Below are 27,841 nucleotides of genomic sequence, written 5' to 3' on the forward strand. Positions count from 1 at the left end.
AAAATGTGTGTCTTGTCTTCTCTATTCACTGAAGATTAGGAAAGCATAGCCTATTTTTTTTTAAAAAAACAAACAAACTCAAAACCTTCAGTGGCATGCCTTAATTACTTAGAGTTAAGACAATCCGAATAATGCAGTTTCAGCTGGATATGGGAGATTGCACAGAAATGCAACTTGCAGTTTCATTTGGTTGAATGTGGAAAAAGCTTCCTCCCTAAGGGTCAGTGGTAAAACATGACTCAGTAGAGCTGAAACTTACTGGAAGCAATTGGTAAGTTCATCTTCGGAAAGTCCTGGTGCTTTAGGTTTATGGCATGAATTGGAAATGCATCAGAAGGTAAGTTTTCGGTTATTAGAGGCCATGCTTACTCCTCGCATACTGCCAGAACTGGTGGCAATTCTAGGACACTTATAGCAGGGGTTCTCAGCCCCCCCCCTTTAATGAGCCTCAGGACACTAAGCATTGATGGCCAAACTTGTTTTGGGAATATAATTCCCATCATCCCTGACCACTGGTCCTGTTAGCTAGGCATGATGGGAGTTGTAGTCCCAAAACAGCTGGAGGGCCAAGTTTGGCCATCACTGCGCTAAGGGAACTACTGTTAAGAGTTTGTACTTCAAATAGGGTAATGAAGGAGCTGTACACACAAAACTCTCTTGCTTCATGAATCCACAGCATACCTTACCCACAGATTACCCTGGGTAATCAAAAAGGTACCCCAAAGAAGATTGGCCACAACATTGCTAATTAACTCAATGGAAAGGACATGTGGTCTATTGCGTTGTAATGCACTGATGGGTTGTTGACCTGTTTTTACTGGAGTGGTGGGTTTCACGGTTCCTGTTGCCCCATCTCACACCAGAGCCTATAAAATGGGTAGATAGCATCACTCCGGTTAGGGGCAGGTGGGGCTAACACAGGAATTAATCACATCATTATCCCTTCCCACATGTTTTCCTGCATGCAGACATTGCTGCAGTAACATGTTAAGGAACCATGTGGAAGCTCCAACTGTGCTACCCCACAAACAGGTCCTATTTTCTCTTGGTCTAATGACAAATCATTGGAAGAATCTTCTGCACAAAGGCTCCTTAGCTACAGTAGCCCTTTCTAAGAAGGCAATGTTCTCATTTTGACTAGCACTAAGGATGGGCAAAGATATTATTCTCTAATTTGTAACTGTGAGCACAAAAGTGATCTGCATTCAGCTTCCTAATTTCTTTGTGGTCACAGATTTAGCACCACCAAAAAAAACCCCCAAAGAATGATTTAAGTGTTCAGTTGGAACATTCCTAAAACCTTGAAAAAGCATCAAAGGAAATGTTACTACTGTTACTAGGTGTAATAAGTGATATTAGCACACCAGTACCAAATACTGTTTTCTGAAAAATAAGATCTGCTGACTTTAATGTCACTTATAAGCAAGTGTGCTGTGGTTTGGGGAAACCACTTTACATTTTGTAATTTATTTCTCCTCCACACAACTTGGTACTGCCCCCATTTTCCCCATGCCACTGCAAATCCGCTGAAGTGGTTTGAGTCAGGCTGCAGTACATAGGTGTTGGGTTGAGAGTTGTGCAACAATCACCTATCTCACCATAAGCACCCATTTGCTCAGCTCTCAGGGCTGAACAAAATGTTACCTTACACTTGGCTGATTCATGTTTCATGGTGTGGCATAATTGAAAGGAGGTAGTTGATAAGACATGACAGCATTCAGCACTTCATTAGATGACAAATGGCAGGTGACGCAATGCAATGATGTCATGTCACACATCTATTTCAACTGCTGGAAGATGCAAGGAAGAGACACAGAAGACGCCACACATTTAATGTCTAACCATAATGCTACCAATAGGTTATTTATTTAATAAATAAATACGCTCCACACCAGGGTGGGTTACAACAAGAACTGAGAGGAGAAGGAATTGCCACTGGGAATCTGCTTTTGCATCCCTCTGGGAATCATAATGTGTGCTCTGGTCTGGTACAAGGACTTGCCACATGGATCAGTTGCATCACATTGAATCTTCTTGCCCCCATTACCAATACATGTGACTCGCCATCGCGTTCTCTTGGGAGAGGGCGTGGAGACTTGTAACACGATGGCACCAGCTCACCCGATGAGTACTTGCAGACTTTACAGCGGGGCCAACAATGGCTTGTCATTAGCAAGCCCATTGTTGGCAGCATTCCCATGGCAAACGTGATGTCTGCCCTGGTTCTGATTTGGTTCTAAGTCTCCATTGACTGTACATGGAACCAATGAGTCCTTGATGGCCCTCTTCCCAAGGGATCCATTTCAGCCTACATGAAGAAAAAAAATAATGCTGCAGTCAGAGATACATCAAGGCTGCAAATCCTAAATTTGTTTACCTGGAAGCAGATTCAACTTATTGCACTCCACCCACCCACCACCCACTGTCAATGCCTGTAGGATATCAGGACACTTACAGCTGGAATTCAGTTTTTGCAAACACCTGTTCACTTGATTGCTTTAACTGTTGTCTTCCTCCTTGTCCGTAGGTGGGGTCTCATTCTTCAGACTACTATTGCAAGGGGTGCCCCCACATATCATTGACTCCTATATGAAAGCATGCAACCCTGAGGAAAAGTAAAGAGCCTGGCCACAGTGTTTCTCCGCCACTGCACTGGAAACTGGCAGCCAGCACTGCAGCAGTTTAACTCCTACCATGGCACTCCCACAGCATGGCCCGCTGCATTGCCCCTTCCCTCTTGATGCTGTTGGAAAGAAAATTCATGCATGGATTGTTTTTTTCAAGTTGAAATGTTGAAGTTGAAGCTTACCCACGTTTCAATGATCCACATCATTGTGTTTGTTTTATTCTCTCTCTCTCTCTAATGCTGAAAAGCAAAGAAATGGAAAAAAGCTATGCCAATACGCATGGGAGCTAGTATTTGAGTTTGTACTTTATATGGCTAGATAGATTTTAATTTTTTTGTGAGAAGCAGGTACTGCTAGACCCAGTGGCAGTGCAGTCAGGCCTTGAAACACATACCTCTTTTGATAAATAATGGATCTAACACTTTCCTAGGCTGCTAAAAATGGACTGTTTGGCACATGTGATTTGCAGCATTTAACAGTTATTTCAGCGGAATGTATCTTCAGTTAGAAGGGTTTCTGTTCAGCTCACTCCTTTGTGAATCTCTTGGCTACTAAAAGTTTCATGTAATGTACAATAAAGCTGAAGTGTTTAAGAGCTAGCTCAGTATCTGTGATGTTTGTGTTTGCTGCAAATTGGTCTACCATTACTGTGCCAATACGCATGCCTTTTGTTACTCGAACTGCATTGACAGATACCAGATTATAAATGGGGATGCCAAGAATCAACTTGCATTCAGAGTTTTTGCACGTGGTTGCACAATAACACTGTGTGCAAATTACAGCACAGGCACCAACAGTTAGTTGTGAAATAAAATAGTTGCTTGCACTATGAATAATGCAAACCTGATAAGTTTTACTCAGAAGTCCCACGGAGTTCATTGGGACTAACAAGTGTGTTTAGGGAATGCAGCAAAAGGTTTTATTTTGTATTAAAACTTTATATTTGGCCTTCACAAAACAGTGCACTGCCCCAAAGCACCACAGCCCTTCATAACAGCGAATCCAAAGCCATGCATTAAATCTTGGCTTGTTAACTGAAATTTTACAGTGACTCCTGTAATGGATCATGAACTTGTCGTATGTGTCTTCAGTAGACCTCATTTCCATCAATTAGGTCTGAATTTGGGAAAGCCTGGCATGCCCAAATGCTAGTTCACAGCTTTGTCTCCAGATAATGCTCCCCATTGTCCTCAGATATGCATTTCTATGGCAAATGTTGCATGACTCAGAATCTACAGAGATCCTTCAAAACTCCAGAATCACCACCTGAAACGCATTTGTGTGCACAGAGAACATGGTTCACAGAAAATATTCCCTGCATCAATGCGCCCAAGCAAACCTTTAACATATGTTGTGGAAATTTTCTTTCAGTACAGTTAGCTCATTCCAATGCAAGTCAAGTATAGACTCCATGAATTTATAACTTAATCCACATGCATTCTTCAAGATGTTGTGATGATCAATAGCTTAGAAGGTTATAATGGGGATTAGGCCATTTCACAATCTGGAAAATAGGTCTCTCTGTGACTAATAGCTATGGCTATATGCAAGTTCAATTTTAAGATGCATTATGCCACTGAATACCAGTTGCTGGGGAGCAACAAGCAATTAACTTTAATTTTGAAAATGGTTTTTTAAATTTTGCAAAAGTTCATTTAGTATGCAAGGGTAATATCTAACAAGAGGTGCGACAGGAACATAGGAAGCTGCCTTATGCTAAGTCAGATCACTGGTATATCTAGCAGCTCTGTAGGGATTCAGACAAGGTTCTTTACCAGCCCTGCCTGAATATGCTGGGGATTGAACCCTGGGACCTTCTGCATGCAAAGATATTACTGAGCCTCTGTGATGTGCTTATTCCGAACAAGGTAACACAAAATGTGGAATTTGGAGACCAAGCCCATGGTCATGAAACTTACTGAGGTGGTCCTGAGCAAAACAGTATTGCTCAGTACAACCCACCTCACAGGGTTATTGTGATGCAATGGGAAAGAGCACAATGTGAAAAGAAGAACCCTGAGTTCAGTGGACAAATGACAGGATTAAAAAGTAGTAAGTAAATTAATGTTTTAATTGTACCTTTAATTTATTGTTTATTTATTGTTTGCAAATTTAAAGGGAGAAACAGAATAATTTAAGATAAGGAAATTGAATAAATGTTTTTTTTAAAATAAATAAATTCTACCTTTAAAGTTTTAAATGACTTCCAAGACACCTAACAGGCCTTGAAATAATCAACTGTAAATAACACACTAATTTTTTTGCATATAGCCATGAAATAGCAGAAGGGCCAGGATATATCCTATCAACTGACAACACTTCAAGAAGTATTATATCATAAAAGCTTCTACCAAATCAAATACTCTGGTAAGCTCTAGGTTAGATTACTGCAACACATTATGTGTAGGGCTGCCTCTGAAGATGGTTTGGAAACTTGTGGTGCAGAACTCAGTGTTCAGGTTGCTCAGTGGAGCAAGACAGTTTGAGCATTTAATTGGCACTATAAAGCCTTAAATGGCTCAGGACCACAATAAGACCACCTCTCCCCATATGAACTGACCCGGACCCCATGATCATCACCTGAGGCCTTTCTTGTCCAGAAGGTGATAACACAAGAACAAGCCTTTTCCGTGGAGGCTCCCCACTTGTGGAATGCTCTCTCCAGGAAGGCTTGCCTGGCACCTTCATTACGTATCTTTAGGTGCCACGTGAAAATGTTCTTCTATAACCAGGCCTCTGGCTGATTAAACCATCTACGGCCTTTTAAACTGAAAGAGATAGTGTGTTTTTTTTATATTATGTTATATATATCCATGTTTTTATACTGTAAACCACTGTCACCTTGGATTAAGGATGGCATATTAAACAAATAAAATGTCCTGCAATGCAATTTACATCAACTTCCACTGCACTCCATGAAAATTCCTCCAAAAGGAATAGGCCTGGCGCCCAATGACACAAATCTATACATGGCTTTAGCCAGAAGTAAACCCTATTGTAGGACGCGGGTGGCGCTGTGGGTTAAACCCCAGAGACTAGGGCTTGCCGATCAGAAGGTCGGCGGTTCGAATCCCCACGACAGGGTGAGCTCCTGTTGCTCAGTCCCAGCTCCTGCCCACCTAGCAGTTCGAAAGCACATCAAAGTGCAGGTAGATAAATAGGTACTGCTCCAGTGGGAAGGTAAACAGCGTTTCCATACACTGCTCTGGTTCACCAGAAGCGGCTTGGTCATGCTGGCCACATGACCCGGAAGCTGTGCGCCGGCTCTCTCGGCCAGTAAAGCGAGATGAGCACCACAACCCGAGAGTCGTCCACGACTGGACCTAAGGTTAGGGGTGCCCAATGGATCTTACTCCCAGGGTGGGTAGTGTGCTGTGAGAAAACATGTGTGGCCCTTCCATATGTTATGGGTCTCCATCTCCCATCAACGGTCAGGAATTAATACTCTACGCCAGTTATTCTCTCTTATCTGGGAATAAGTCCCACAATAGGACAAAGGCTGCACTTCTATACCGGTTTACCTCCGAGCAAGCCCGACTGAACTCCATGGACTTCTGCCTCAGCAACCTTTGGTTGATTAAAGAGGCAACCACCACGCACAGATTGGCGCCACAAGGTAGCACAAGACGCCTTGGGGTGGGCGGAGGTGTTTTTCTGCAACAGGCTTCCCCTTCCAAGTTCGCCTCCGCTTCCTTTGCTGTAGGGAGAGGCGCGCGGGGGAAGCGCGAGCCCTGGAGCGGCGGCGTCACGTGCGTAAAGGTAGCTCTCAGGTCGCGGCCGCCTCACAAGCCAGCGGGTTAAATAAATAGCCGGGCTCAGGGCAGGTGTTTCCTTCTTGGCTTGCGAAAGGGCTGCACGAGGCGGCCTCAGCTCCGCTGCCTGCGACTTCCTGCCCGCCTCCAGCCAGAGCAGGGGCGAAAACAGTCCTTCCCTCTCTCTCTCTCTTTCGGTTCCCGCCCCAGCGAGGGGAGGCGGCCCGGCTGCTCCTCCTGCCCCGTCGCCGCTGGGAGTCCCAGAGCAGGGCGGCGTCGGCTGGGGAGCCGCCATGGCGCTGCTGCTGCTGCCGGAGCCTCTGAGCGCGGCGCAGCTGCGGCGCCTGGAGCAGCACCGCTACAACGCGTCCGGGCGCTCGCTGCTGGAGCCGCCGCTGCAGCGCTATTGGGCCTGGCTGGTGGAGCGCACGCCGGCCTGGCTGGCTCCCAACGCCATCACCCTGGGCGGCCTCGTCCTCAACTTGCTCCCCACGCTCGCGCTCATCGCCTACTGCCCCAGCGCCCACCAAGAGGTAGGAGCAGCCCGCCGCGCGCCCTCGCCAGGTACTCGCCTCCTCGGCTGCTCCCTCAGCGGCGGCCGGGGAGGCAACGTCCCTCCCCGCCCCCAACCACCGGTGGGGAGACGAAGACCGAGGAGCGGGGCGGGCTAGCCGTCGAGGGATGGGGCGGGCCTGGCCTGGCTGGGGAGCCGGGAGGGGCTGGACTTGGGGAGAGACGAAGCAGCCTGGAGCAGCGGCTGCCAATGGAAAACAAAACGAGCAGTCTTCGGGACGTTGAGTTGTGAGGAAACGCGGCGCGGCTGGCGGAGGAAGCAGCCTGCCGCGTCGCTAAGACTGGCGGCTGGTTGTGTGTTGGGCTCTTCCGTTGAAGCCCATTTCAGGACTAGGTGGGAAGGGGGCTTGTGTCGCCCATGCATGTGGATGGCGCACAACTACTTCTGCCTTTCTGCAAGGGGCCACGACATTCGCCTTCCCGTCCTTATCTTGCAAGGCAAAATAAAGTGGAATTCGAAGTGGTTCGAGAGAGGCTTTGATGCTAGGGCACACAGACGGCGGCAAAGATCTGGCCAAACAGGGTTGGTGATGCACAAGCCTGCAGAATCTGTTTACAGGAGGCCAAAGTGGGATGAGCTCAGCCGCAGGGTGCTCCTCTTTCAAGAAGGGCTTTCAGTTTTCTGAAAGAAAGGAGAAGAACCTGTTGGCTGTGGCCAGACATTGAGGGCTTTCCCCCAAGTATGTTAGTTCACAGGGGAGCCCTGTCAGAGAGGCCTACGGTGGAGGTGGGGTGGCAGGACTGTGGGATGCCTTTTTTACAAAAAGACCACCCAGCGATAGATGTGGAGCAGGATCCTATCTGATGACAAATGAATTTAGGTTTAGTGTAGGCTTCACCAACCTAGTGCTCTTCTGAAGTTCTGGACCTTGGCAGGTGGGAGTTATCATGTTGGGGAAAGTTTACAGCTTTCATGTGTGATGAGTTGTAGGTATGAGATCAATGCAGATGCTTGCTTGTTAGGTGGCAGCCAGACCTCTTTCTTCAAGGTAGTCCTTGTGCTGGAGACCTTACATCTGGAAATGACTTCTGTAAATTCTCCCATCTATCTGTGAGCACAAGAACCATTTCATGAAATTTATTCAGGTGGCAGGAGTCATTATCCCAACTGTTAACTGGGGGTGAGCCTAGCATTAGCAATATCAGGAGAATAGCTTTTTCCTTTTTCCTAATGACACCACTTGTTTGGTGCTGCAGACTCTGCAGGTGGCAGCAGCACCAACAGTGCTGGGATTTTGCATCTTCCACAGTGCCCCAGACCAAGCATCGCTCTGGGGTGTTTGAGGGTGGGGTGGGGGTGGGGAATGGAAATGTCAGTGGCCACCCAAAATAGTGGAAGGTATTCTGAGGAAGTTCTGTACAGAAGCCAACTTTTTCTAGGGAGATGGGTGGAGAAAATAAAAATGCTATAAACTTTCTCAAGAATCCAGCTCAACTCTAGCTTCACTCCTCCATCACCCCCCTGCAATTGCTCAGATAATGTGATTTGTGTACTTGAGTTGTAGAGAGTGAGCTCTTGTGCCAAAAGCCAATGTGCCTGTTTCCTGGGCGTCACGGGGACTCTTCATGCCTATCGTACTGCGTGGAATGTCACTGTGCAAGTATCTTGAGTACCTGCTGAAGAGTGCGCCACACTGATGAAAGTAGACTCTCAATTTGCAAAAGTTCCCACAATGTGTCTCTGGTTCTCTGTTAACGTCACTGATGGGGTGGAGGAGGATGTTTACTGAAACTACACTTCTGATGCCCCTTCCTACTGATATTTGCCAGTGAGTTCCTGTAACATCACAAGTGCCAAATGACACAACTCCTCCTCACCTCATGTCTGTACTATTTTGTGAATTTTTAATTTGTATTTCCTGATCTATTGATTTAAAAGTAATCTTTCTGGATATGCTGTTGCGGTGCTTATCCAACGGTTAGTTTCTCCTGTTCTCTTCCTCCCCATCCCCCAACTTTCCGCAACTCCTTTCTGGGACGCCCCCCCCCCCCAAAGCTTCTTGCTGGAAGCTGATTCCCCTATTGTGCAAAAAAGAAATAAAAATCGACAAACAGCAGCAAACCTGTTTTCCTTGCTGAGAAACTCTAATCCCAACACTCAGCTGATGGTGGGTAAGGAATTGCACTGCTAATGGCGCAATCAAAGCCTTTGCGCATATAGTACGAACAGTATTGTGGCTGAAATGAGAAGGGTCTTATGGCACCATAAAGACTAGCAGATTTATTGTGGTATAACCTTTCATCGTGGTTGCTAGTCTTCAATGCACCATAAGACTTTTGGGTCTGTTGCAGCATAAACAACCACAGCCACCCCCTGAAAGAGAAGGCTGCAACCTTGATAATCAGTTGGCATTGCTTCTGTGTAAAAAGATAAAATGGTTGTGTCTTCCATTTCTAGTTGAAGTCAAATGTAGATAGGAGAACCTTCTTTACATTAAAAGCAGTTCAACAATTGTACCTGTTCCCTGGTGGGCTCCTCCTTTCCTGTACCAGGCTAGGGGGGTTGGACTAGCTGGATATGGTTCTGTGAGAAGAGTGGGAGAAAAATGAATTGGGAATATTATTTGTGAATAGAGAAGGGAAGTTCAGTTTCTGTCTTTAGGAGGATTAGCTAGTGCTAAGTTGGCTGAAGTGCTCTGAGGACTAGACAGCCTGTCAGTAAACATTTGCATCATGATATTCTGCTTGGTCTGGTCTGGTCTACACAGGATTAAAAACATGCAGAAACACCCCTTGATGCCAGAATTAGCTTGGAACAGTCACATTCAGTGGGTGACAAATGGATATAATCGCCTAAACATTTTACTTCCTCAGCAAATGGGAACTGGGGAAGAGACAGATAAAGATTCAACCAATGTTTTTAAAAGAACCTGCTATTTGTGCAGCTTCTGTTGTTGTTTACACGAAGCTTTAACAATGCTCAGAATTATACATAGTCCTGAGTTTAGAAGAGGCCACCAAACTACTGCTAACAGAAGTGTTCAGCAAAAGTGTTACAGAAATTGGCAGCTTGTTTTTCCTTCCTCTTCCTTAAGTCACTGCACTGGCAGGAAATTTATGTACACAACACCATCCAGATACAGGACTAGAATGTTGAAAAAGCCAATCAAATGTTGAGCTGTTAATAAAAATACTACCTTCCCACCAAAATGTGAATACATTCCCTGGTGCAGCAATAAAACTGCTAGCACATTTGCAAAGCTAAGCAGGGTCCTGTATGGTTTCAAATCACATGGGGAGCCGTGTGTTGAGATTCCTGAATTGTAGGGGATTGTATTAGATGACCCCCGGGGTTCCTTCAAATTCTATGATTCCTCCCTCAAAACAGCTGAAGTTAAGCATGTTAAGGCAGTAATCCTACAGGTAGTGTGGGATGGGAGCCTAATTATGTCTACTGTGAAGTAAACCATACTTCAGAGACTTATTGGGACTTACTCAATTCTGGGTAGGGTTACAGCTTTTAGTTGGGACCATGTCCCAAGAACTTGAGGCCTGCTGCATGTTCTGTTGGTTTCAATATGAAAGAACTGGGCATGTGCTTAATTAAAAGTGTACACTTTTATATGGATTGTTCCTTTAAGGTTTTAGTTCATGCTGCTAGTGCAGCCTTCGCCAACCTGCTGCATTCCAGATTTTTGGATTGCAGTTCTCTTCAGTGCCAGCCAACTGTAGCCCGAAACATTGGGGAAGTGCCAAGCTAGCAAACGCTGTGCTGGGAATTCTCCCAACAGTTTCACTTTGTACTTTTAATTTTGCATCACTTTCGCTTTCTCCTGCATTAATCATGTTTTGCAACTTGCAAGCAGTATCGGGGAGTGAAATTTGCCGTTGTGAGTTTGGAATCTTTACCGTTGGGGTTAGCTAAGGCTGAACTTGTTTGTGCCTTGTTTGTGCTTCCTTGGCTACTTGTGTAATTTGTAAGCATAGCAAAGCAGGGCAACCCTGGCCTCTTTCCCCTGTTGCTTGCATTTTGCTCTTTTCCTAGTTTCAGCACTATCATTTCTATCTTACCCACACCCTCCCCCAAATTTCTGGAGTTTGCAGAAAGTCCATTCTTTCCTTCTATCCCACACGTTCCCCATGCATTGCACACCTCCAAACTTGTTTCTGTATGTGTTTCTTTGATTTGTTAGAACAAGAAAATGGGATTCTTGGAGGCTGATAGGCATCCATGCTGAGACTGTAACAGTGGAAATTATTGCAACAGAATCAGTACTTGAGAACATTCTGCTAAAATGCCCTTCCACTTGTGCTAGCTGCCAGATGGCAGAACGAGACCTCCATCTCAGAAGAGGTAGCACTTGTTAGTAGCATGTGGGTGTCTCCATGCAGCAGCTTCCATGTTTGCAAAAGGTGTGTGCTGTTGGAGGTGTAGCCTGATCAGAGGACTAAGAATCTTAGGCTAAGAGAAGCTGTAACAGTCATTTGTCTTTAGCTGTGAGCTTGTTTTAACCAGTGGTCCTGAACTGGAGACAAGCAACTTGGTACAGTGGTACCTCAGGTTACATACATTTCAGGTTACGTACACTTCAGGTTACAGACTCCGCTAACCCAGAAATAGTACCTCGGGTTAAGAACTTTGCTTCAGGATGAGAACAGAAATTGTGCTCTGGCGGCGTGGCAGCCGCAAGAGGCCCCATTAGCTAAAGTGGAGCTTCAGGTTAAGAACAGGTTCAGGTTAAGAACAGACCTCTGGAACGAATTAAGTACTTAACCCGAGATGCCACTGTATTTTTTATCCTCACCTGCCCTATTTGTTCTGCTTCTGTCCTTAATATTATTTTACTGGTGTTTCTCATATGCAAGGCAGGAAAAAGAGCACACAAACTCCCGGGTTTGAGTGTACACATCTTGTTGGTAGCTGGACTTTGAATACTCCAGGTATTGTTTCAGTGGTATCACAGATGCATTATGTGGAGAAAGTCCCAGGTTCAATCTCTGGATAGGGGTGGGAAAGGCTCCTTGGAGAGCTGCTGCCAGCCAGTGTTGTCAGTATTGAACTAGGTGGACCGATGGCCTGACTTGGTATATGGCAACTTCTTGTGTTTCTAAAATGTTTCCAAACATGGTGGCTTACATTCCCACTGGGCTTTGCTTTGAAGCATTTGCAAGCCCATTTCCCCTGTAGGTCTAGTTACTTTAGGATGAAAGTTGAGAGAGAGACATTAGTGAATTGCAATAGGATGGCTATATATAGAAAGCCTTTTTTGCTGCTGGAAGGGCGTGCAAGGTAACTGATAGCTTAGAAAGGGGAGGGGGTGAAATGTGAGAAACAGCGCTCTCCCTAAATGCAGAATGAAACTAAATGCAGAATGAAACTAGAATGAAAATCTAGCACCTTTAAATTTTGCCCCCATTGCTCATAATTGCCAACTCTTCTGGGAGTAATTATACTTAATTATAATGTGTGGTTTCATTACTTACTAAGAATATGCCTAAGATCAGCATGTAATGAATCAGTTGCTGGTTGTGACCTTTGGGGTCGCACCTCTTTAATTACAGCAGAGATGTGATCTAAGTATTAAAGGCTTCCCACTCTGTCTCTAGTTCTGTCTGCCATTCATCAGGGCACACTGCCTATTGTTGTAGTACAGGCTTCCCATCCCCCATTTGGGTAAGTGTTATGCTTTAATCAATAGGAGAAGATAGAAATTGCCCCATCCCATTTTTCAAAAATAGGATTTAATTTCTGCATCCCATGTGTCGAAGATGCCAGTACATCTTTGTAAAGTGGCTAGGTTTGTCTGCTGCAGTAGTTCCACAAGATAATTGTGTTTCGCGTGCCTATTCACACCTGTCTCTTCTGAGACTTGCAGTTTTGTGTCCAGTTCTATACCTGAACCTTGAATAGCAGAGCAGCCTTCCCCAGTCCGGTTTCCTCCTTCAGTTCCCATCAGCCTCAGCCACGATGGGCAGTAGTCTGGGATGATGGGAGATGTAGTCCCAAACCATCTGCAGGGTACCAGGTTAGAGTATAAGAATGTTCTTTTGGAAATGACTCAGATCAAGGAGGTTTTTTTGTTTCATTTTCTATAAAAAATAAATAAATTGTGAGGGTTGTATTCAGTAGTGGGTCTACCTTTGTGGCAAGCTCTGTCACATGCTGTTACTGAGAGTTGGGGGACCCTTTGGAAAAGAATGGGGTTTAGTAGATAATGGGGATCAATTAAAACAAGGAGCCCCAATTTGCACTTCTGCTAAGCCAAGGCCACCATGGGATAGTGCTCTGAGTGAAAAACAAAGGGTGACTTCTAAATGTACATTCTGGATTAAAGTTTATAGAATAGACAAATGTTTCTTAATCAAGACAGGTAAGTCAATAGGGTTCAGCAGGCCAAGTGCACATTATGTACTCTGCTGGATGGTTCAATTGTGCAATAAATGACATTTCAAAGGCAGCCTTCCAGGTCTGCTTGACCCATGTGTTGTGCAAAGTCCAGTAGGGTAGGAAAGTGTGGGTGGGTGACCTTCGAAGAAATTACAGTAGATTGTGTGGACTTTTTAAATGGAACTGTACAATGTGTGGCAAACAGATAAGGAAAGTAAGAGACTCCTACACAACTGTTAATATACGCCATATGTTGCAGCAGTTGCCTAATAGCATGGAATCCTCCTGTGTGTTTGTTTCAGGCTCCTCCTTGGGTGTTCCTCTCATGTGCATTAGGACTATTTGCTTACCAATCACTGGATGCTATTGATGGGAAGCAAGCCAGAAGAACCAATAGCAGCTCTCCTTTGGGAGAACTCTTCGACCATGGCTGTGACTCTATTTCTACAGGTAATTAATTATTATTATTTTTAAAAAACTTTTTTGTGTTAAGACTCACAGGACTGATAGGCAGTTTGCATATATTGCTGCATATCAGAATGATTCCAATAATGTTTATGTATTTCTTGGGTTTAAATTATGATGCTCTTGGTGCGTGGGTGGTGCTGTCGTCTAAACCACAGAGCTTAGGACTTGCTGATCGGAAGGTCGGCGGTTTGAATCCCCGCAACGGGGTGAGCTCCCATTGTTCGGTCCCAGCTCCTGCCCACCTAGCAGTTCAAAAGCATGTCAAAGTGCCAGTAGGTACTGCTCCAGCGGGAAGGTAAACGGCTTTTCTGTGTGCTGCTCTGGTTCGCCAGATGCGGCTTAGTCATGCTGGCCACATGACCCGGAAGCTGTACGCCGGCTCCCTTGGCCAGTAAAGTGAGATGAGCGCAACAACCCCAGAGTCATCCACAACTGGACCTTTACTTCTATACAATTTAGCTTCAAAGAAGCTGCACACCCAGTAAAACTATATATTTTTAAATAGATAGGTGGTGCAATGGGTCAGTGTGTCTTGCAGTTAACCAGAAGGTTGGTGATTTGAACCCATCCAGGGACGGCTGTGGGCAGGATTCCTGCACTGCAGGGGGTTGGACTAGATGACCTTCGGCAGTCCCTTCCAACTCTTCCAATTCTATTATTTTAAGAGCCAATAGTGTAGTTGCTTCCAAGTGTCCTGTTTGGCATTTTTCTTACAACCACGTCTCATGAAATACAGCACAGACCATAAGAATATGGAATTAAAAAACAACAACAACACAATTTGCATGTTATGGCTCCATACAAGAGTTTGTGCCAGGAATTTGATGTTGACCTAGACCACAGTAGCTAAGCTGTGGTCTTCCAGATGTTGGATGAGAGTTTCCATCATCCCTCACTATTGGCCATGCTGGCAGGGATGGTGGGAGCTGGAGTCAAACAGTACATGGAGTGCCATGGGTTAAGGATGCCACCCCCTGACATGGACATCCTCTACCTGATGGGCAATCTATGAAGCAAGAACCTTGCAAATGTCTCTGGGCCTATGCCTATTTCACCACAAGTATGGCTTGCATCTCCACCCATTTTACTGCACCACCACAAACTGTGTTACATGCAAATGCTCAGAACTATTTAGATACCATTCTTCAAATAACTGTGATAACTAACGGAAGCTAATTGGACTTTTCAGTTTTCATTGGTATTGGAGCCTGCTTAGCAGTTCGGCTAGGAACAAACCCAGACTGGCTGTTCTTCTGTTGCTTTATTGGAATGTTCCTGTTTTATTGTGCTCACTGGCAAACCTATGTTTGTGGCATGCTAAAGTTTGGCAAGTAAGTGGCTATTTGGATAATCTGCTCTGTGACTGACATTGAAATACATTTGCCCCGATGTTTCAACTGGGGTGGTAGAATTTAACCTAGATCCAACAGGATTTCCCGCCCCCCGCAGCTCTCATCGTTGTGTATTTCTTTTTGCAGGGTAGGGGAATCCACCAGCTTGAGATTTAGTATATTAATTAGCTCTTCCATAAGGGGTTTCCTTGTACATCTAAAATTCTGAAAAGGGTAAACCTATTGCATGACAGAGAACTTCAGATACAGTAGTTTGGTGAAAAAAATGCTGCTTAGCTACTTTCTGTTGTATTGACTAGCAAAGCATATACTTTGTATATTGAAATTTAATTACCAAAACCTTTTGATAAAAACTCCCAGAAATTTGAATTTTATATCCAACAAATAATTGAATTTTATATCCAACAAATAATTGAATCACCTGAAGTTGTTAACATTTGTCTTGGGCACACAACCGCTTTGATAAATCTTAATATTTAGTGAGCTATTACCTATCAAGTAGTCATTGGTGTGGATCAACTTTATTTCTCTTTTATTACAGAGTCGATGTAACTGAAGTACAGATAGCCGTAATTATACTCTTTTTGATATCTGCATTTGGTGGAACAACAGTGTGGGACACTAAGGTAACTGTATATAACTATCAGGATTGAAAGTTTGTAAATTACACAGTCCTGTATGGTTCCTGTTTAGCAGCTTCCTCTAATCCTTTGTATTTCTCCCATGCCACATTTTGTTAAACTTTGATTTTATTTCGCTTAAAAAAAAAAAAAGCCCTGGCTTGATTATATGTTTACCTAGATGCCTTTTCCCAATGTAGTTCCAGTGCTCTGTCATCTTACTGTCGTGATGTGCTGTCCTATGCATGAGTTTAGAACTACAGAGGAAAAAGACCCCATCTGCCATATGTGATATTTGTGTTAAATCACTCAGATCATTTAAATACATAAATGCTCTGCACAGAGAGTTGGATTTCATATTATTCTCAGTGCTGTACTCCCTTCTATAAAAGTTGACCCAACTGGCAAAATTCTGTCACTTAACACTTTTGTAGTTGTGGGCTGAGTCGCAGTAAGCCTGAGGTCGCTGGGGTAGAGGCGCAGGAAGCAATAAATAACAGCCTTTTGGGAGCTAAATGGCCACAGCTTTATTGATTACAGATGTAAGAAGACTTTGGCTTAGGCACTGGGTATGTATCTTGGATCAGCCAGCCCAGTTGATGCACATCAGATATAGGCAACCCCTCCAGGCTGCCAGTCGGGGAGTTCTGTGGCCCATTAGCCCCGGTCTGGGCATATGGACATCCCCTTGGGACCCCTTTACCAGGGTACCCTACTACTTTTATCTGGAGATTATATTAAGGATCCACCCTTTTTTCTGCCAGCAATCTGTGACAATTGCTGGGAGGTAATTGAAACCCCTAGACCGGTCCAATTGGCCTGCAGGAAAATTCCTCCCAGGGGCCAAATATTGCGACCAAGAGACTCCTCAGCAAGCTTAAACACACACACACACACACACACACACACACACACCCCACCTTCAGGCAGGGCCAAATTTATCCAGGGTGGGAGGGTGTGATGTCCAGTGCTGACTGCACTGCTGGAAGGCGGTGCAGTCAGCTTTCATGATTTGGAGACAGACCTGAGTAGAAACAGGCTTACCCGCTTCCATCTCTAATTTCCTACCCCGTAGTATGGCCTCCGACTGGCCAATTTAAATTAGAAAGAGGCAGGGGAGTCCTGTCACTTCCTGTAGCTTATTGGGGTTGATGACACTGGCCGGCCACACGGGAGGTTTTTGTCTGTCCCCCAGCTTGGCCATGGTGACACCAGGCCGCAACTGGTGCTGCTGTCAAGAACGGCAAGGTTCTGCTGAATTTGTCATAAGGCAGCAGAATGCATGTTTTGTACTTTAGCAATACGTCAGAGCAAATTTATACTGCCCCTGCTTTCAAGAATGCATTGTTTATGCCTGTATTGTAGAACACAGAATTGCAGACAACCAGCTTGAGACAATCCGAATGCATGCAGTAGCATCTGAAGAAACATAACCCCTGTAACGACATACATTGGGGTTGGTTTTCTGTTGCCTTGATCCATGTAGTTAAGCTTAATGTGGCCACAATTCTTTAGCTGCTTGGAAATCCAAGAATTGGATGAATGGTAAAGCTAGGTGTGAATTGCATGGTAAGAGATTGTTGAAAATAGGCACTGGGCACCACACTGCAAGCTTTTAAACAGCTACAGCAGAGCTCCCAGCTGTCTTGAGTCCACTCTTGGAAGCAAATCAATATTCTGGCATGTCGCTATATCTACTAAAATTTATTTTTATTTTGAAATGCATGCTCTCTTCTCAAATGACTGTAAGCAGTCAAAATGTGGAATTCTTTTAAAAAACAACTCTACATTGTGAAAGTCCATTCATTATTCTGTTTTACATAAACTGTTGCATTGATTGAGAAGTCTCAATAACATATCCTTAGTGTAACCTGGTGGGTTACAGGAAATTCATTTTTTTTACTCTTCTTTTTAATCCTTTGCTGCGTCTTGGAAGTTTCCTTGAAACTACAATTGAATAAGAAAGGTAAATACTTATTCTAAAGGTCTATTAGCTGGAGAGTATTGGTAATGCAATTTCATAGCAAGATATAACAAAACAGGCAGATGGTGTTTGCATTTCCTGTGGTGGTGCTACTGCTGTTTTGATCAGTGAACTGGGAAGAACTATCCATTTTTCAGAAATATAAAAGCTAGAAAGCTGATACATGTTGTTTATAGATGTTAGTAGCAACATGCCTGTCTGAATTTAAAACAATTATGTAACCTTTGGGTTCCTAGCAAAATTAAACTGTGCTCTACATTTTATTTTACTACCATGACTATGCTCTTCATCTGATTTCTTTTTTAAAAAATGAAGAAAATGGATAGTTCAAAAGAACTGCTAAAAATGTTTCAGTAATGGCAGAAAGACATTAATCTATCTTAAAATATTCTACATTTTCCCTGCAAGCTTCCTGTGCTGGATCTAAGACTGAAGATGATTCCTGTTGCTGGAATAGTGGGTGGAGCAATATTTTCCAGTTACAATTATTTCAGAGTAATATTTGGAGGAGGCGTGGGAAAGAATGGCTCTACAATAGCAGTAAGTGTTCTTTAACAAACAAACAAACAAAAAAACCTAAATGTTTGATACAAAAAGTTGCCTTTAACTTACTGTGGTGTTTTATATAAACAGGTTTGCTGTGTGCTTAATTTAGCAAGTTTTATTCTATATCTAGGATTAAACATCCATTGTAATAATATAAATATTACTATCTACTATTTGGGAATTTAAACAGGTTGTTTACTGGGGTTAGGCGTTCAGAACATACCTTTTCCCTCTTGTTCAGTTTGAACTGGCTACTTGTTTGTTTCTGGAACAAACCCAAGCCTTTTGACTCCTGAGAGACATGTCTTTAGGACTCACCCTATACTTTTGATTGCAGATTATTTTTAACTTATGTTAATGTTGTATATTTACACTGTTGTAACCTGCTCTGGGATGTAAAGGGCAGGTGAGAATCTAAGTAGATGTAGTAAAAGTAAAGGGACTCCTGATAGTTAACAGGCCGAGGGAGCAGATAGTTTTTCCTGGTGATGTGGCCAGCATGACTAAGCCGCTTCTGGCGCATGGAAACACTGTTTACCTTCCCGCCAGAGTGGTACCTATTTATCTGCTTGCACTGCATGCTTTCAAACTGCTAGGTCGGCAGGAGCTGGAACCGAACAACGGGAGCTCACCCCATTGCGGGGCCTCGAACCGCCAACCTTCCGATTGGCAAGTCCAAGTGGCACAGTGGTTTAAACCACAGCGCCACCCGCGTACCTAGTAGTAGCCCTAAATTGCTTGAGACATAAGTACATTCAGGACCACCTCCTTATGTATGCCCTTCCCACCTGCTGCTTTCATCATCTGAAGTTTTCCTCCATGGAATCTACTCTGTGGAATGCCCTGCTGAAGGAGGTTCATCAGTCTCTCACTCCTTATTCCTAGCTGTTTGGCAAAAACATGGCTGTTCAGCTTTAGTTAATTTTCCTTAGATTTTGTTATTTTAGTGTGATTGGCTCCATGAATGTTTCATTGTTGTACGTTGGTTTCTGATGTATGCTTGGGCTTTTTACATTGGATTTTTGTTCTGATGGTGTGAGCTGACTTGAATTCAGGGTGTTTGGCATGTGAGAGTGGGATACAAGTTATAAAACTGATATAATTTAATTATTTGTGCCTTTCAGGGAACAAGTGTTCTGTCACCAGGCCTTCATATAGGGTTGATTATTACTTTGGCAGTAATGATCTACAAAAAATCTACAACACAACTATTTGAAAAGCATCCTTGCCTCTATGTCTTAACATTTGGATTTGTGAGTGCCAAAATCACACAAAAGTTGGTGGTAAGGAGTTTCTAACAATGTTTTGTGCATTTATTATGATGATGTGTTAATGCAATAATGCATGTGAAGCATTGTGAATGTTCTACTGCTAAGCTGATATCTATTAAGAAAAAATGAAAATGAGCACCGCACAGCTTATTCAGTCTAAAGAGCACAGAAATAACAAAATGGTTTCTTAATTTTAAAGTGATTCAATATTTGTTGCAAGATCAGGTAATCAATACACAGTATTTCTTTGCTGATGCCATTTTTAATATAGGGAAAAGCTGACATGGACCTTCAGCTCTGACCTTAAGGCTGCTGTCCTGTACTAATAAGGAGACTCATTGGACAGAGATTTACTTCAAAATAAACATGGACAGAATTGTGCTGCAAGTTCTTTTGCAAAACGTATTGGATGATAGCCAACATCACATAGATGAAAATCTGCTTGTGCAGGATGTTCCCTTGCTCTCCCATCCTGTGGCCTCTAAATCTACTGTGGCGGGTACCCCCAATCCTCTGGAGCATATTTGAGGACATGTAGAAGGAAAAGGTCCATTCCATTCCTACAAGTATGTTTCAATTAATGACAGACACCAATGAAGATTACCAGTTACCCATTACAGCTAATATTCTGCCCTGAGCATTCCTTATGTCTAAGCCTTTATAGTTCTCTTAAATGTTTGTAATTAAGAAGAAACCACATGTCTGGAAACAAAACATCTCCTTAATCATTATGTTGCTTATAAATTTCTTTGAATCCTTGAATATTCAGATGGGTTCAGGTACTGACTTAAGAGATGAACAAATTGTATTGTGTTAAAATAGGATCTAAACATCTTAGTTTAGTAACTAAATCTAATCTTTGTTCATAGATTGCACACATGACCAAAAGTGAAATCTTCCTACAAGATACTGCATTTATTGGGCCCGGCCTCTTGTTTCTAGACCAGTATTTCAACAGTTTTATTGATGAATATATCATCCTGTGGATAGCACTGGTAAGCAGTTTTCCATACGCTTCACTAAATTATGGAAAGTGTTTTCACCTTTCTAGGTGTTTGGGTCAGACTCTCTAGCCTTGTATTCCAAACAGATGAAGGCTGAGAGGTATACCTGCTTTTATTTGTGTTGGACCATGTTCTGGTAGTAAAGTATAAGTTGAGACCAAGTTTCAATTGGGAAGTCCCTCGTTCAAATCTTGCTTTTGCCATGAGCCCACTAGGTGACCTTAGAAAAGTCTTTTGTCTCAGCTCCCATTTTGCAATGAGATTCTAATTGTTTATCTTACAGCGTGTTTGTAAGAATTGCAAAAAAAAAAGTCATAATTTTTTTAAAACCTAAAGAGCTGGTTACCAATTTATTGCATGCACAGATCTACTCCTTTTACATTTGTGGGTTTGAATGAAATTGACTCTTAAATTCAGGCCGCTAAAGAAAGTTGCATCATAGGGAAGAAACAAAAACACATGTCTTATTGATTAGATACAATTGCCGGACTACAAACCAGATGTCCCTTGTATTTCTTAATTCAGTACAGTGGTACCTCGGGTTACATACGCTTCGGGTTACAGACTCTGCTAACCCAGAAATAGTACCTTGGGTTAAGAACTTTGCTTCAGGATAAGAACAGAAATCGTGCGGCGGCAGCGGGAGGCCCCATTAGCTAAAGTGGTGCTTCAGGTTAAGAACAGTTTCAGGTTAAGAACGGACCTCTGGAATGAATTAAGTACTTAACCCAAGGTACCACTGTATTAAAATTAGGAAGAGAGGCAGCAGCAATGACTTTTCTGACCTATTTTCTTCTCCTTTTGTCCACTCTCCTTTGTCCCACTGTATTCAGGCCAAGAATCCTGGCTGTGTATTATAGTAGGGATGATGATGATGATGATGATGAATGCACTGGGATAAGTGGCTTCATCTTCAGAAGTTAATTTAAATTTAATTTAAATTTCTGTCTTTCGGTGTGCATGCATGTAATCTCTGAACTGCAGATCTAACTAGAAGTTTTTAACTATTTTAGAATTAGGGTGTATGCTTCTGTTATAACTATCTGTGTGCCTTGAAGAACGAGAGAGAATTTAAGCACAGAATAATTCATTTGTGCAACACATGTTTTGATCTTAAGCTCTGAACTTTTTTCTCCCTCTTTAGTTCACATCCTTGATTGATTTACTGAGATACTCCACTGGGTTATGCAAACAGATTGCAGCTCACCTTCACATACACGTCTTCAAAATCTCAACTCATCAAGCTCCTGAACAGGTTCAAAACCATAATGAGTGACTTATAGCTGAAAACGAAGAGGAGGAGTTGGTTGGGGGTGGGGAAAGTGTTGAATGGTGGAAAATACCCTTTTCAGCAATGCAGTTGTGGAAATTTTCAAAGAGAACTTAAGTGCATGAGAGGTTAAATGAAATTAATTATATAATACCAAGTTCCTACAGGCTCTGTTGGGACTTACTGTAATTGTTACTTTGAAATCATAGGAATAGAGGGTCTAAGGAAGTTTTTGCTACAAAGTAGCAAATTATTGTTTAGAAACTTGTTTTGCTCTTTGCAGACAGAAATGCTTGAAAACCTAATGTACTTGGCAGCTAACTGAACTCGTAAGAAACAGCCAAATATGGATTTCTTAGAAGGTAGTGTGATGTTGGTTCATTATATAGGGACAGTAATTGTATAAAATACTGCAAGTTATCCATTCTACATTTCACTGCTTTTGGAGAAAACTAGACTCTTAGTTGAATATTTTTTTATATATATTTAAGGGCTAAAACTACTGAGTTGTCATCTTGTATCAAAGTCTTAGGAGTGTGTCTTTCATATTAACTATGTTTAAGAGTTTCTGATACTGGTTAAAGGAAAAAAAATAAGGAATTTAACCATAAATTAGTTGTCAAGGTTAAAATTACGGCATAATTGATCTTGCAGTAGTGTTTAAATTCTTAAGTGTTTAAATTCTTTGCATGAGCAGGGAGAATCATAATTACACTTACTTCTTTTGCTTACAGTATAAATATTTGTGAATTGCTACTAAGAATTTGGCCTGTGGGCAGGATTCAACATTGTTATTGAGCACAGAATGAGGTCTGCTTGCATACCAGGACATCCTCACCGCCCTCATTGCACTGTAAATCTGCTCTGGAGGCTTGCATGGGAGTGCGGAGAAGCTGGAGGAAAGTCCTGTTGTGTGATTGGACCATGTTCCCCATGCACACACCCCACTGAGTGCTATGTTGAATTCCACCCTGTATTTTTAAAGAAATGAGTGAGCGAGGGATGTTAAGCTGGATAAAACAGTCTGCTAAGACCAAAACACATACAGCATACATTTCCTCTTTCTTTACAAAATGCAGTTTGAGCAGGAATGAGGAAAGGGCTTCTTAACACCTCGTGCCCTTTGGCAGTGTTATTGATTAAATTTTCTCTCCCCAACCCAAAATAAATTCCTCTCATAGGTACAAAAACCTCTTTAATACACCAGAATGTGAAGTCATTTAAAAATGTATTAGAATAAGGTCTTTGACATTTCAGGCAACAAAGAAATTTGCATTTTCATTTAGTAAAATTTATCAGTGATGTCTAGGTATTATATAGCTGTGCTGTTTTTATATGGGATTTAATCATCCTGTCTAGAAACTGTTTTGTTTAGGAAGCAGTTTGTACAGTGATGGTCTCTGGGGGATTACTGTGTGTTTTCCATCACTTTCTTCTAGATGTCATATGCTTTAGTGAGACCAGAAAAATAGAACCATAACTCCCAGTCAAGTCTTTTTGTGTAGCTAAGAGGAAAGAAATATGCCAACCTCAGCTGTGGACAAATGTGTAGTTTCATATATTTTCACTTAATGCAAAGCCTTCTCAGAAAGTTTTAAACACCTAAGTGACAGGAGTGGATAGATCTAATGACTGAGCTGATCTCTTTCTACTGGCAACAGATTTGAGTTTGAATTCAGTTATAAATATATGTATTTCAGAAGAACGTAAAACAATCTGAATCCCAACTTAGCTTTGATGCTCTGTAACAATAAAACCAGTTGTAGGTACTACCATCAGACAAGCTGGGTTGACTATTTCCAAGAAATTCAGGGTTGTCTTTTTCTTGGTGTTTAGAGCTAGTTCATACAACACAGTTCCTTTATCCAAGCAATCCCAAGTGATTCTTGGCTATGTGTTTTAACAGCAATGGGGGGTGAGGGAATCCTGGCAACTTTATCCAGAAAGAAGTCTACCAATAAGCTGGGAAGGAAAGTGTATGGGGCTACCTTTCCCCATGTGCCTTCTTCCCCATTGCAGCTCTATTCCTCTCAGTGCATCATCTGCAAAGAATGTGATTTACATGTGCTTCCTCCCCCCAGCAAAATTCAGAAGCAGTTTGGGCATTTGTGAGGGTTGCATATGGGCCATAGGTTGCCCACGTGTGCCTTACAAGCTCACTGTAAGAAAGTTGTCCAGTCTTCTCCATTAAAAAGGAAAGTACTGAACAGTTAGCTAGAAAGAAAACTGTTACCCTCCTGGGACAGTTTTAAACAAGTGATGAAGATCTCTAACAGCAAAACAACTAATTATGTTATTTTCTAGCTGAAAAGATCTAAACAGTAAATACCCACAAATGACAAGACTTCAGAATTTGATGGTCTGCTTAAAAAACTGAGGGATCTTCAGCATGTCACCAAATTCAAAATTAAATGCTGATTAATGGCCACTAAAGAATCTCCATGAAGTGGCATTAGGATAATTAATGGTGGCAAACCTTGGCATTTAAATAAAACCATGCATTTATCCAAAAACTAGGTGGTTTGCTGCCATTATTATAGCATGTAGTAATTGTTCTGGATTCCTTTAAAGTGATGTCAGAGTTTAAGACCAAATAAATTATTGCTACATTTCAAACAGTTAAAACTGTGATTCTAAGTTGCTGTAATGAAAATTTTGTTTCGTTTGTAAAGCTTGAATTACCAGTGTGTTTTTACAGTATGAAAATATGATTATGCTTTTATTTTTCTAAAAAAAACAAAGCTCAATGACAGAAGTTTTTGCTGTTTGGGAGGGGAAAGAAACATTTCATTTAGAGTTTTTGGAGATAGGTACTTGCTTGATATACTTTTAAATTTTGCTTTTAATTAGGTTTCCTGAACTGTAGAGTGTAAGCCTCTTTGTTTAGTTATTCAGAATTTACTGATAATATTAGGGGCTGGTAGACTATCTTCCCTCAAAAAAGTAGAACATTTTATTTAAGTTGAGACCATGAAACTGGAAAATTAATAAGAGTGCCTTATAATAAAGGAAATCCCAAACTAGCAACATGTATATTTTATTTTATAATCATAAGGAAGTTCTTATGCATCTCCTTCAACTTTCAGATTAAGACATATTACTCTGGTTGGTATATAAGAATGAAACGTTTTTTTGGTAGCAACCTGAAACATTTTATATAGTTCTGCTGCAAGTACACAATTTTTAATAAGGCCTTGAATCCCATAGTACATGCAATTTGTTTTTGTACCAAATACTCTGATAATAACAGTCTGTCAGACAGTTAAACAACATTAAGTATCTTGAACTTTCAAAAAGGTACCTTAACCCTGGGATCTAGATTCTGAATTTAAGAGGTGAAAAAAGATTGATGCAAATTAAAAACCATTAAGAATACTTTGAGAGACACAGGGGGGAAAAATTAGCATATTCTGTTGCTAAGCAGCAATGAGCTGTCGGTTTCTTTGATGTCAGAGCTGAATGTAAGGTATTCAAATATAGCAATTTTTAATATGGCGTTTAAAATACTGGCTCTTCCTCCCCATATGGCTAATGTATATAATTGTATCATGTTACTTAGGTACAAGTTGTTTCTCCACTGAGCCATCAGAATAACATGGACTGAAGAGATTTGCGAACAGTTGCCATCTCTTGCTGTTGCTGTTAAGAGAGAAAAAAATGCTGATCAAATGTAACATTTTGTATCATAGTGTTCTGACTTGCTGAATATAAATGGTAAATGTTTAATTTTTCTATTTAAATGTTGTTTTAAAATGTCACTGAAATTTTCCATAAATCAGTATTAACACTTACAGTGTCCATCATGATCTTCTTTTGCAACATAGCCATTTCCTTCCGAAGCTCATTTTGTGCACCTACTAAAAGACTTTCATGAGTCTTCTCCATGTCTTCCATACTCTAAAATCAGATAGCAGCTTCATGAAAATCTGTTACTGGTTTACACCCAGAAATTTTGTTACATTTTAGAAGTCAAGGAATGGCCATGAATTACCAGAGTGGCTAGCAATGGCAAAACAAAATTTTGAGAAGTAATTATGCTAACTGGTAAGAGTTCATCTGGACTAGTTTTCTATTCTTTGCACTGCTTATCCAAACAATATATTGTTCAACTGCCCTACAGGAATTGCCAACGAGATGACAAAGGAGTCTACAAAGCAATGATATTACTAACCCATATAACATCTATGCATGTACAAATGTAAATGTAGAGGCTTGACAAGGTTAGCATTACAGTGGTACCTCAGGTTACAGACGCTTTGGGTTACAAACTCTGCTAACCAGGAAGTGGTTGCTCCAGGTTAAGAACTTTGCCCCAGGATAAGAACGGAAATCGCGTGGCAGCGGTGCAGCAGGCCCCCATTAGCAAAAGCACGCCTCAGGTTAAGAACTGTTTCAGGTTAAGAACGGACCTCTGGGACGAATTAAGTTCTTAACCCGAGGTACCACTGTATATGTGTGTTTTGTCCAACTATGAAAATAAGATGTAGCCATGCTGTCTCTCATCACAGAGGAGATCAACAGTACTGCTGGGGCAGTATTCAGTTGATGCTCATGCTACTCTTCATGCAATGCATATTAGGTGTCAAATAATCAAGTGGAAACAGAGCAGAATGGATGCAACATGAAGTTAAAGTTTAAGTAGTAGTTGCAATTATTTTTAAGCATAAATGTATAGATAGTATGCCACTGCAGATCTTGCCATATTAGCAGCAGGGACAGCACAGGATGTCTGTTTGTATCCAGCAGTTCTATGAGCAGAAAGCAGCTCATGCAACAGGTTTTCTTTTTCTTCCCTTCCTTCTGTACCCTCCAAAAAACCCTCTAAGAAAGCTGGTGAAATTTCAGGCAAATCCTCCTGGCCCATCACAGGCCTGTATGAGACAGACCCCACTGTGCAGAAGGGCATCTAGACCCTCTGGAAAGAGGTTTTGGGAGATGTAGGTAGGAGGGGAAGAGAAAACCAGTGGTGGAAGCTGCCTTCTCACACAACCTTTGTTTTAATATACTGTAAACTAAAATAACAATGCACTTTTAATAACAAACTTGATCAAATGGTTGTTTTTTAATATACCTTCAAAAATTGCTCATACAGCTGCTTAATTGTTTTCAGTCTTTGACTCTGAACTATTCTTGCTTGTTGGAAAGTTTTTTGTTGTTGCCGAAACAGGTTCTAAGGAAGGAAAAAGAGGCTGTAATAAATGTAGGAATAAATATTCATATAATAAAGCTCTATCACATTGTTACTAATTGTAAACTGTAAGCATAGCCAAATGCAGTGGAAGCTGGTATGCTAAGATAAATGGGGCACTGCTTCACCAACTTCAGTTTGCCCCATCTGCCTTGCCTACATCCAGTCCATGACTGCTGCTGCTGCACCCTGGCCTGTGTAGGATTCAGAAAGGAAAAGGTTAGGGACAAAACTAGAATTAGTTTGCTCTAGGTCCACTTACTGTTGGTTTCCTTTATTTCCACTCAACTACTCCCAGTAGGCACCAGCCATCAGTTATTACCATAAGTGTATGTGTGTATATATATTCTTAAATTAATTTCTAAGCCTTTGCTGTAAATTCATATAGGGTTTTCAGGGGCATTCAGGTCAGGGAATGAACAAAAAAAGAAAGAAATTCTAAGAAAATGGTGTATAGTTTTTACATGTCAAATTGTTTCCAATGGCAAGGTTTTCTTGCTTTCACTTGCTATTTATTTACATTTATATGCTGCCATAAACAATGGGCAACTTATAGTAGTAACTGGATGCTTATCTTCCACTGAACGTATTGTTGTTGCTTACCACTGCAAGCTTATTCAGTGTATATTTATTTAAGGAACAGATTGATCACAGTGCAGAAACATTGGCTCTACTAACTATGGCGTAACATTATCTTTTGACCTAATATCTGAGATGTTATTACTGATCAGCACTTGGACTCTGCTAATTTACTTAGCTCTCCTTCACCCTATGTGAGCATATTGTTTTCCTAAAGCTAGGGCTACACGCAACCCTGAATATTACCTGTCTGTTTTGTGAATGGTAACATTCCACACT

General features: G+C 41.9%; 3 protein-coding genes and 1 long non-coding RNA gene across 21 annotated transcripts in view; 2 read left to right on the plus strand and 2 right to left on the minus strand.

Annotated features, from left to right (window-relative positions):
- MYBPC1 (myosin binding protein C1) overlaps positions 1–3,226 on the plus strand; it is a 94,343-nt gene extending 91,117 nt beyond the window's left edge. For all 11 annotated transcript variants that reach the window (XM_081023955.1, XM_081023960.1, XM_081023952.1 and 8 more), the window contains one exon: positions 2,528–3,226. Coding sequence is in view for 8 of the 11 variants with exons in the window: in XM_081023952.1 (XP_080880078.1) it covers positions 2,528–2,619 (92 nt within the window). In the remaining 3 variants the exon portion in view is untranslated. The remainder of the gene's footprint in view (positions 1–2,527) is intronic.
- On the minus strand, positions 1–7,046 carry LOC308486877. Of its 2 annotated transcripts, none has more exons than XR_013991349.1 (2): positions 6,952–7,046; positions 1–2,308 (listed from the first exon to the last, which is right to left on the minus strand). It is a non-coding gene; the product is annotated as an uncharacterized lncRNA (long non-coding RNA). The 2 variants fall into 2 exon arrangements; XR_013991350.1 differs by lacking the exon at positions 6,952–7,046 and adding an exon at positions 6,149–6,284.
- On the plus strand, positions 6,150–25,586 carry CHPT1 (choline phosphotransferase 1). 3 transcript variants are annotated; one of them, XM_081024064.1, is made up of 10 exons: positions 6,423–6,912; positions 13,583–13,730; positions 14,938–15,079; positions 15,642–15,726; positions 18,113–18,244; positions 19,375–19,533; positions 20,391–20,516; positions 21,670–21,780; positions 22,079–22,157; positions 25,355–25,586. In XM_081024064.1, the coding sequence occupies exons 1-9, from the start codon at positions 6,673–6,675 to the stop codon at positions 22,118–22,120; spliced, it is 1,185 nt and encodes a 394-aa protein (XP_080880190.1). In that variant the 5' UTR covers positions 6,423–6,672; the 3' UTR covers positions 22,121–22,157; positions 25,355–25,586. The 3 variants fall into 3 exon arrangements, with proteins under 3 accessions (XP_080880191.1, XP_080880190.1, XP_080880189.1); XM_081024065.1 differs by lacking the exons at positions 6,423–6,912; positions 22,079–22,157 and adding an exon at positions 6,150–6,386; XM_081024063.1 differs by lacking the exon at positions 22,079–22,157 and having other exon boundaries at positions 6,424–6,912.
- SYCP3 (synaptonemal complex protein 3) overlaps positions 24,817–27,841 on the minus strand; it is a 12,889-nt gene continuing 9,864 nt past the window's right edge. For all 5 annotated transcript variants that reach the window (XM_081024076.1, XM_081024079.1, XM_081024078.1 and 2 more), the window contains exons 7-9: positions 26,867–26,965; positions 25,588–25,692; positions 24,817–25,434 (exon numbers count right to left, since the gene is read on the minus strand). In XM_081024076.1, coding sequence (XP_080880202.1) covers positions 25,381–25,434; positions 25,588–25,692; positions 26,867–26,965 — 258 coding nt within the window. In that variant the 3' untranslated portion in view covers positions 24,817–25,380. The remainder of the gene's footprint in view (positions 25,435–25,587; positions 25,693–26,866; positions 26,966–27,841) is intronic.

This window comes from Podarcis pityusensis (genome assembly GCF_964106645.2).
Source record: "Podarcis pityusensis genome assembly, chromosome: 10".
Classification (NCBI taxonomy): domain Eukaryota; kingdom Metazoa; phylum Chordata; class Lepidosauria; order Squamata; family Lacertidae; genus Podarcis; species Podarcis pityusensis.

Coding starts and splice junctions, on each gene's coding strand:
- CHPT1 (XM_081024063.1), top strand. CDS start 6,673: ATGGCGCTGCTGCTGCTGCCGGAGCCTCTGAGCGCGGCGCAGCTGCGG. Junction 13,731..14,937: donor CTGTGACTCTATTTCTACAG/GTAATTAATTAT, acceptor TGGACTTTTCAG/TTTTCATTGGTATTGGAGCC. Junction 21,781..25,354: donor CTCATCAAGCTCCTGAACAG/GTTCAAAACCAT, acceptor CATGTTACTTAG/GTACAAGTTGTTTCTCCACT.